General features: G+C 43.1%; 1 protein-coding gene across 1 annotated transcript in view; it reads right to left on the bottom strand.

The window, feature by feature from the left end:
• Window positions 1–359: 359 nt before the first annotated feature.
• Window positions 360–10,146, bottom strand: part of DLL4 (delta like canonical Notch ligand 4) — a 12,882-nt gene continuing 3,095 nt past the window's right edge. Inside the window, exons 3-10 of the mRNA XM_009277601.1 lie at window positions 9,948–9,987; window positions 9,058–9,118; window positions 8,819–8,949; window positions 7,026–7,195; window positions 5,713–5,932; window positions 4,543–5,251; window positions 3,682–3,790; window positions 360–2,236 (exon numbers count right to left, since the gene is read on the bottom strand). Coding sequence (XP_009275876.1) covers window positions 2,231–2,236; window positions 3,682–3,790; window positions 4,543–5,251; window positions 5,713–5,932; window positions 7,026–7,195; window positions 8,819–8,949; window positions 9,058–9,118; window positions 9,948–9,987 — 1,446 coding nt within the window. The 3' untranslated portion in view covers window positions 360–2,230. The remainder of the gene's footprint in view (window positions 2,237–3,681; window positions 3,791–4,542; window positions 5,252–5,712; window positions 5,933–7,025; window positions 7,196–8,818; window positions 8,950–9,057; window positions 9,119–9,947; window positions 9,988–10,146) is intronic.

Below are 10,146 nucleotides of genomic sequence, written 5' to 3'. Positions count from 1 at the left end.
TGTCACAGAAAATCATGGAACCTGAAGTGTAAAAGGACAAACCACAGTAAACTCTGTAGTAGCAGGAAAGTATTTTCATTGCTTGAAAAAAAAAATAAAATTCAAACTTATATATCACAATATAAGTATGTGTAACTTTTCTGTCAGATGAATGCCACGCAGCTGAACAACTTTGTTGACATCAGTTAACGGTTATAAAAGCAGACGACAGCAGTCGGCGTGAAAAAACCTAAGTGTAGGGCTGACTGCAGGGAGCAGGCAGACAAACTTACTTCTGGGGCTTCAAGTAACCTTGGCTGTCACAGAATCATGGAACCTGAAGTGTAAAAGGACAAACCACAGTAAACTCTGTAGTAGCAGGAAAGTATTTTCATTGCTTGAAAAAAAAAATAAAATTCAAACTTTGTCATCACATTAAAAACATTACATGAGAAGTAATAAACATATTTACACTTCTGTTTTGATTATAAATATACATTATATACAAAATAATGTTATAAAACGTAGAAAGTTCAGTGCTTCTGATTTTTTTTAAATTACTGAAGTACTAGTCTTCAAAATAAACTACAAACAGACAAACTAAACCCCATATTATTGATTTCTGAAGGTCATCTTCAAAATGGTCCTATGTGGTCAGAGCAGAAGGTCAGTAGTGGACATTATGAAGGGGTCTTGTCTGCACAGTTCAAGGCAGTAGATGGGCTAGTCCAACAACAGGATTTACAAGGGCAGGAATATCGCTGTCCGAGAGATAGCACGGTCCAGGTTTCTTCGAAGAGGTCTTGTTTCCTCCCTCCTCATTCTGCCCCACCCCACGGTCTCATCTCATTAGCGGCACAGCACTTTCCACTGGGGTGTCCAGTATTATTGCTGTAAATACGTATATAAGAAAAGAGTTTCTGCACGCCTCTGCTTTCCAGAGGCAGGCTTCCCCTTTTCCCTGTAGAGGTGGGAGGGTATGAAAGAAACAGGACGAGCCTAGACCCTTCTAACTCTAATCTCCACCTGTCTTGGCAGAGGGCATCTCAGTGGGTGCTTCGCTATCGGGCATTTGGAACCGGGATGAAGGACAGGAGCTGGAGTTTTGCAACCAGATGGAGAAATGGGCGGGGTCACACTGCTGCTTCTTCAGAAAGTAACAGCTGCAATTTTGAGACTATTTGCAGTAGAAGGTGTCACCTAATTCAGAAACATGACATAAACCCCCAAATTTGTGTCAAAATAAGGCAGGAGGGAGAGAATGAGGAAGGAGAAGAAAAAAGTAATGTCTATTCACAATCACTGGTAGTGCAAAGGGCATGAAAACAGCTGAGACAGCTCAGCACATAAAGGTTCTAGGAGCTGATTGATTTTAAACGCATTTGTAAGGCTTTAAATAGAGCTGGGATCACGCCTCCTCCTTATCAATGGGGAAGAGGCAGTACACATTCCTTATCACAACTTTTCCTTCTCCAATGTTTAAATCCACAAAAATCCCGTCCCATATTGTGGCTTGGGTCAATCAGTTCTCCAAAGCATCACCATATGAGATGACATGTAAATTCGATATTCCTCTTTCCTTCCTCGTCTCGCCCCTTACACAGTCCCCAGTACATGCAGCAGGAGAGAGGAGACGCACGTAGATGTGTAGCAGGAAGTATCAACCACCCCTGCCCAATACTGTTCAGGTAACTGCAAAAAGAGCAGTCAAGTCTCTGTTTGGGCTTGTTAGATTCTCTTGACACATTTTAGGCACTTTTAAACCCAGAAAAAAATGGAGACCTCGTTTATACTGTATCCATTATCTGCACAGCAATGTGTCTTTCTTCACACCTTCCACGGCAACATCTGTGATAGTTAAGTGCCTCCTCATCTACCGGCACCTCCCATAACCAGAGTTCTGGAAAGCCAGGGGTCTGTCCATGAGGAACTGGCCTCAGTATCTTTTGAAAACAAATTGAAACAACAACATTTTTAACGCCTCTCTCTTCCTTCTGCCTCCCCTCTTCTATAGCCAATGAGATTCTGGTATCAAACTTCAAACAAGGGCAGTAAGAACAAAAAGGTGTATTGCATCTTTCAGTAAATTCACAGTCTGTCCAGTTCACCCAGTTCCATCCTCCGCCTGAGAGCAGCAAGTTGCATGTAATTAAAAACAGTCCAATCCAGTTCTGAATTGTAAACAATGCAGCAGGAACGTCCATCTACTGGCATTACCAAATCTGAGGTGCAAATGGGCTGATCTTCAGTCTTATACCTGTCAGGATATAAAATAATACCAGGAATGAGAAGGAAGCACAGCATACAGAGCACTGCAGAACTAACGAATTGTAATTCAAGTATGTGAAACCAAAGCAATTTAAGCCAGACATGACTGCAGTTTAACTATCAGCGTTCAATGTTTTTGCCTGTGTCCAGAGACAAAGAATCACCAGCAAAAGAAGTCATCTGTATGATGAGCAGCCTCTCTACCTGGACTGAGGGGAAGAATGCTTACAAATCTGGGTGCTTAACATTAGGTCTCTGTAAAAAGCATATGGTGTAGTTAAATAGCTTGTGTTCAGAAGCATTAAGCCTGAAGGATGTGGAGAGAGGTTTCAGAGGCTGTCATTCTGAAAATAAAAACACTTCGGAGATGCCTGAGGTAAATCTGGGAGTCTAGCTTTGCTCAGCAAGATCTTCAAAGGAAGATACGGTATTTAGGTCAGTTAATGGGAATGAAGCGTCTAGCTGTCATTTGTATCTTTGAAAATCCTTTCACTTAGTCTTAAACTTTTAATATTGTTGGTTGACTTGCATTCCGGCTTGCCTTCAAGAGGAAATCTGATATCCACCCTGGCAAGGGAGACAGAATCCTGCAGATCTGACTTCACAGATCACTGCTATATGGCACAGCAAGCTTCTCTTTCCTGGAGTCTGAAATTAGTCCTGAAGATGGCTACACTGAAGAAGGCAGGTACTGGTTAATGTCAAATTGCCTTTAACTTCCATTGAGCCTTTTTCCAAAGGGTCAGTAATTCTTCAAAAACTGGTTGGTTCCTCAATAGCTGCTTTTTAAAGTCTTTAAAGTTCAATGCTAGGCCCTTCCTTTTTCGTGTATCTGTCCTCTGACTTTTCAATATAACATCAAAATCTAGATGTGTTTATCAATGACAGCGTTAACTTCTGTTAGAGAATATATAGCTGGAGCTTAAACGCCAAGAGGTTGAAACTACCTTATTACAGGCTTCCTAAATGGCCGTTACGCCTATCCACTAACACACGCAGCTACCTTCCATCTTTTGCTGGAAATCTATAGCTTTGCCTGTTTCCACAGAACACAGATTATCCATTGTAGTCATGAGAAAAAAACGTGGCTTTACATCAATGGGTCTATGAACGATTATTATTTCCATTTTTGCTGACTACCTATTTAAGAGGAAATAATCCTACAGTGTGCTGAATTTTTATGGGCTGATGTTCCATGCTTTCATCTCCCGCTGACTTATCTAAGCTCAAAATCTCTGGTTTAATAAAATCAGAGCTGCTAATTTCTTTATTTTCCCCACTGTATGTTCCGTGTGGGCCACAGGAGAGGAGAGGGGAATGCTGGGAAGCAGTAGGATCCCTGGAAAGAGAGTAACCTTCTCAGATGCAATTCTAAAGGATAATTTACGCCTTTACTTTGTGAATTTATGCCTGTACACCTGTGTACTTACTTACCTCTGTGGCTATGATGCACTCATTCCTTTCTTCTGCTATCACAAAGACAGACTGGTACATCGAATCCCTCGGAGAGCATATCGCTGATATCCTACATTCCGGCTTTTCACTAAGGCAGGGCAGAGAGAAAAGAACATTAGTTGACTACTAACAAGCCTGACTCAAAATCTACGATGAATATGGAGGGGTGGAATGAGATAGCCGTGAAGGTGTGGGAGGGAAGTGCAGAGGATGAAGTTTCACATGTTCTGTATGATGGCAGGACATTATACTAGAAAAGTGGAAGCAAGGAATAGCTACTGTCTTCCTATGCTTCTGCCATGTCCAACCTAACAGTGTGCTCCTCAGATCCCTCAGTGTAACAGCTGCAAGCAGATCCCAGACAAGACTTTCAGTACATGTATCAGAAGACTGATCAGCCAGTGAACACCTGCCCTTTTCTTTTTTTGAAAAAGAGTAGTTATTTTTACTTTATCGTTCTTCTCAGTAAGCAGATCATTTTGCCTTCTTAATAAGCAAAATACTTATTTTTAATCGCTATAGGCCTTAACTGTTCTTCCTCCAAGATCTACCGAGAAAGACACTTCTTACTTTCACCACTGACCTAGCCACTCCCCTTCCCCTTCACTGTACCCACACTAGCAGCACCCTGCACAAACACTCAATTTAATGGACTTAGCTAAGGATACCACTTGGCCATGACACACATACTCCAGTATGAAGATTCCTGGCTTTGCTCTGGTTTGTGTTGTATATTATCTGCTCGAGGTTTCTCTTTTCCCCATATTTTCTCATCTGCTTCTAGACCGGTATGAAGATGAGGGGCCTTAAGAAAGACTAGAAGGAAGACTGGATTCTCACCTGTGTAGTCGGAGGGGAGACTTTTCTCCTAAACACTTTTCACTTTTGTAATATTTATCTTCCTGTGTCCCTCTACTTGTCAGGTCTTTTACCAGATTGTAGTCCAGTTTATGATTCTTGGGTTTGTAGTTTGATTTCTCCAGCCCACAGTCCACTTCAAGGTCTTTATTTTTATTGGTGTTTTTGAGCTGGGAAGCTGGAATGAGATTGTCCTTCTGGAAGTCAGACAGGTTGTTCATTGTCTCCAAGTCCTGCTCTGGGTGCATCCTCATCTGCCTGATGACCATTGCTATCATGCAGAACAGTATGAGCAAAGCCACCAGCCCCACCCCCATGGATATAGCAATCCAGGGGACTGGTTTAGGAGGAAGTGTAACGGGCACTGAATAAACTGGCAATTCGCAACGGTTGCCCATGAAGCCAGAAGGACAGTAGCAGACAAAGTTGGCACTATAAAGTCCGCTGTAGCACGTGCCTCCATTCTCACATGGCCCAGAAGCACACTCATCTCTGGTTTTGATGTCACAGTTCCTGCCACTGTAGCCTGGCAAGCACGTGCAGGTGTAATCGTTGATCAGATCATGACAAGTTCCCCCATTGGAACATGGGTTTCTGGCACAATCATTGATGTTTATCTCACATTTCTGACCAGAGAAACCAGCCCGACAACGACACACACGAATCTGACCAAGGTAAAAGCAATTACCATCTGAGGAAAAAAAAGTAAAATAAAAAAAATTAGTCTGCAATGCACTTGACTTGGAAACCTAAACCTCTCCCCGGTTAGCATTTTATACTATCTCAAGAAGAGGGAGGTTATTTTACAAAACAACCGCACATCTAAAAGTTCCTTCTAGTTTACCTGATTGTATCACCATGCCTTAAAAATATGCCCCTTCTAAGTATATAATAAAGTTAATTTAATTTACTTAATTCTGCCATCTTCCCCATCACATGATAAACCTTGTGCATTGTTTTGTTGCACAGAAAATGCCAGTGAAAGCGCCCCCCCCAGCAAGAGACTAAAATTAGGGTAGACGTGAAATACAGTGGGGGAGAGAGACTAATGTATTAGAGAAAGAGTAGAGGTCAGATTGGATTTCTATCACTTCTGCACTGAAAAGCACAAACGAGTCAGAGACACGAGATTTTTTTGATAAAAAGACTCACCATTTGCACATGGGTTGCTTGTGCACCTGTCTACTTTTTTTTCACAGTTTGACCCTGTGAAGCCGAAAGGGCAAATGCAAGTGTAGCTGGCCCCTTGTTCTTTTTCCAAGCACGTGCCACCGTTAAAGCACGGTGAATCTACACAGGTCAAAGCGCTGTGCTCACAGTGAGTGCCATAGTAGCCAGGGGGGCACAGGCAGTGATAACCATTCTCCATGTCCTGCAAAACACAACATTAGGCCACTGTTATTTGATGGCACCAAATGATAGCTGCTTGCATGCTTATTTTTGGTTGGCAGCAAGAGCTGTTCAGTCCCTTCTCATCCACACCCTGATGTGGCAAAAGTGACATTTGGAGAGTAAATAACTGCAGGCTGGCCTGTGAGGGATAGAGCGGTGAATCGGCCGTACTTAGCATTGTAGGAGTAATCATGCAGCTACACAAGCAGAGCAGATGCAGTTGTAGGGAGCCTACAGGCAGCTAGACAAAAACATTACTAACACCACTACTGTCTAATGGGATCCCCGAGGTCCTCCCAAAGCAGAATGGCATGTGTAGACCTACACAGCTGTGATCAGGCCATTTATCCTTGGCATAAGAGCCCTTTTTTTCTTTACAAGGGCTTACGTTGCTTTGCCATGGATAAGTCCCACCACTTAGATCATGACAAAACTGTTTCTTCTTTCCAAGTACTGTATGTCCAAGGCCTTGGGAGAAGGGAGCTACGGTCTTGCGCCATTAGCTTTAATCTAAACATGCATCAGATTACATTTGAATCTATAATCGATCAGTCTTTATCAACAGGTAGAATCAATCATTGACTGGGTCCGAAAACACACAGAAACACTAGACTGCAGGAAACTAAAAATGCAGGACCCTGCTTCACAGAAAGTGTTTCAGCTGATTGCCCTCATATTGTCTGACACTACGCTCCCGTAACAGAAAGCGGAAGTTTTCTTTTATTTGCTATTAAAATGCAGACTTAGCGCATTTCTGTATGAAGCTTGGTTTGAGAAGCTTTTTTTTTTTACAGATCTGCTCCCTCACCAACCTTGGATCTTGCCAAGCTCTCATAATGGCTGCCACAGAAACCTAAGGATCAGTTGACTAGTTCTAATCTAGATGATACATCTCCTCCTGTAACAGACTTCCTCCCCTGACACCTCTCGGGAAGGGTTCAGTATGATAGTTGTGAGCGTCAGTAATGAACCTGTGTACTATCGAATTCCCATTATGCTGTTACAGAACCATTTCTGAAAAGGTATACCGGGGCTTGCTTCACACAAAGACTTTACATTTAAAATGCCCTTACCGTGCAACTACCGCCATTCCTACAGGGATTGCTGTCACACTCGCTGATCTCGTGTTCGCAGTCAACACCGGTAAAGCCAGGTTTGCAGGAACACGTATAGCTGCCCTGGCCAGTGTTCATGCACGTTGCTCCGTTTTTGCATGGTCTGTGGTGAGTGCAGTAGTTCAGATCTGCAAAGATACCAGGAGTTAGAGAAAACATCTCTGACAGCTGGGAAAGGACATTCATACAAAAACACTTTAGACAACAAAAAAAGACAGAATTTTCAATGAAGTATTTCATTTTGCTATCAAAAGGAATATTGGAGATGATTATCCAGGCTATTATCAGTAATAATCAGATGTTTCAGATTATCATCGATTTTAGATATTTCTCTACGTCCATCACTGTAATACATGAGCTCTGAATTTTGAGAGACCTGGCAAAAATTTAACTTTCTTAGTGCTTTGGTACACTCTCCATTTTTTGTGTGCACCCGTTAGCTGCAATGGGATTTAAATGCCAAGTTGGAAAACTTACTTCCTCAGTGTGTGTTCTCTGAAAGACACGCCACGGCACTATAGACACTTTGTGCACAACAGAATACATACTAAAACAGTGAGCCCCATCTTTAAAAGGTGTGCTCCGAGGCACATTCTGGGGAGGCAGGAAGGAAATAAAGATGTTTTGGCTTGGAGATTTAAACAAACACTAGAAATCTTTTACTGTTTATTTACCATGCTCTCTTGTTATGAATGTTAGTAGTTTAAACTGTCTAAATGCTCTACTTTGTGCACAACAGAATACATACTAAAACAGTGAGCCCCATCTTTAAAAGGTGTGCTCCGAGGCACATTCTGGGGAGGCAGGAAGGAAATAAAGATGTTTTGGCTTGGAGATTTAAACAAACACTAGAAATCTTTTACTGTTTATTTACCATGCTCTCTTGTTATGAATGTTAGTAGTTTAAACTGTCTAAATGCTCTGCCAAGCTTGGCGGTCCTTTTTTTTTTTTTTCCTTTAAATTTGAGACAGAGGTTAAGCACACAAGTTCATAGGACACAAGCAGAAAATCTTTATTATCTCTATAAATACCACAGAGTAATTGGAATACAACTGGTTAATAGATAACTACAAGCAGAAAAAGATCTGCAACTTTACTTTTCCGGCTTAATTCAGACTTCGCCATCTTAATCCTATAACTGTCTCGAAAACACTTAGCTTGCTTTGAGCACTTGATGATCTCAGTGCCAGCAGTGCATATATGGCCTTGAGGACATGACTGCTCAGCTGGCTACGGTTCAGTGATTCAATGGGTTGAATAGGTGGAAGTGGTCTGGTGTACCTTAAAATGGAACCTGTACTTTTCATTCTTGCTTACATGATTTTTCTCTCATGCTCCAGACTTATCACATGAGTTAACTTCCTTGTATGCAAAATAAGGAAGGCCCAAATGATGGTGTTTACTGCTGCTGGAAACTGTTTAGTAAATTGTTATAGTTGTACAGGGAATAAGTTAAACTTGGCTTGAGCAGGCAGAAAACTTGCCTGTTCAACACTCATCCAGGTTGTTGGGTTTTTTTCCAAGAGAAAAACTTTTTTTGCAAGAGAAAAACTGCAGCTACCAAAAACGTTTGCTTGTTTTCAGACAAAATCACTACAAATACAAGAATTGGTATCTAAGACAGCGGTGGTACAAACTGATGCCTATGAACCTTGCAGAAATTTAATTCTAGATGGAATGGGTCAGATTTCTTGGTCCAGTACTGAGGAGTACCCAGCCTAGAGCCATAAGCACAACCTTCAGAACTAACCTTGATCACAGAAGAGGCCACCCCATCCTTCATCACATATGCACTGCCATTGTGTTTTACAAGTCCCGTGGCGGCAGCCTATATGGGGAATGCATTCATCACAGTAGCGGCCTTGCCAACCGGGACGACAGCTAAAAGAAAAGTCAAATTAAAACATTAATGACATGGAAAAGAGTTTAAGTTTCTATTACAAGGCGACATTTTAACTGAAGTTCAGGTTGCAACTGCCATCTACTCACATGCACTCTCCAGGCTTGTTGCAATATCCATTCTGTTCAGTACATCCAGACAGACAGATGGCTGTAAAGAGAACATAAAAAAGCAGAAATGTTTAGGTAAATACACATGGCACTATGGAATACACTTTTAAAGGGTAAATGCCAGCTTTTAAAAGAATACTTTGAAAAACAGTTTTGCACTTTCACAGCTTTGTTTTAAAAATTCTCGGTACAGGGAGTTCTAGAGCAGGAGGAAATGAACAAGGAGAGCCAACATTTGACAAGTTGTTCTTTAGTTTTTCTGTTTATACAACAAACGTGAACTCTTGCAACTCTTGCTAGAAAAGGAGCAAGAGGAGGCAGCTTTGGCTTGTGCTAATGAAAGACTGAAAAAACCCAACGGGACCCTGAGCCCACAGCAAAGATTTCCACTACTACACCGCAACACCTGTCTCATCTCCTCTGGCAGCAGGAACGGTGGAAGCGTTTGTGTGGGCAAGCTGCTAGCATTTTAACTTGGAATAGATATCGCTGATTCAGGGATATCAGCCAAGATCCTTTCCCTGCTAGCTCTTTCTTTGCTGCTAACGCTCGCAGAGGTGAAGCACAGCATTGGCAGTTGCAGCCAAAGGGGCCAAAGTCCTCAGCGTGGAGCCTTCTCTCCCCAGGCAGGGAGTGGAAAGGTCAGCATGAAAACATGGCCCCAAGGGCCTACCGGGTAACCATACACAGCGCTTTGTTACCGTGCTGTCTCAGCCACCCTATTTTAAGGGCTGACCGCAAAGATGGCTACAACCAGGGTCAGGCCAGCTGGCGGAACCGGGCAAGGGGACGTGCTTTTGGGTCCCGAGTCCCTTCATCAAGTAAGCTCCCCGACGGTCGTGTTTTCTCGAAGGCCTCTTGAGCGTCACCCCTATCCCACGCGAACGCCCCGTCAGCGCAGACGAGGGCCTAGGGAAGCCAGAGCGGGTGATGTTCCTCAGTGCGCCGAGGCCTCCGCGAGCTTGAGGCCGGCCTGAGGCCCACGGAGGCCCCGGGGCGACGAGGGCGGCGTAGGGGCGCGCGGGGCGCCCCCTCCCTCCGCCTCGCGCGGCAGCCGTTGCCGGCGGC

The sequence above is a fragment of the Aptenodytes forsteri genome, unplaced genomic scaffold (assembly GCF_000699145.1).
Source record: "Aptenodytes forsteri isolate BGI_AS27 unplaced genomic scaffold, ASM69914v1 Scaffold146, whole genome shotgun sequence".
Taxonomy (NCBI): Eukaryota; Metazoa; Chordata; class Aves; order Sphenisciformes; family Spheniscidae; genus Aptenodytes; species Aptenodytes forsteri.
Note: the sequence above shows the minus strand (reverse complement) of the source record. Positions and strands in the feature narration are given on the sequence as shown.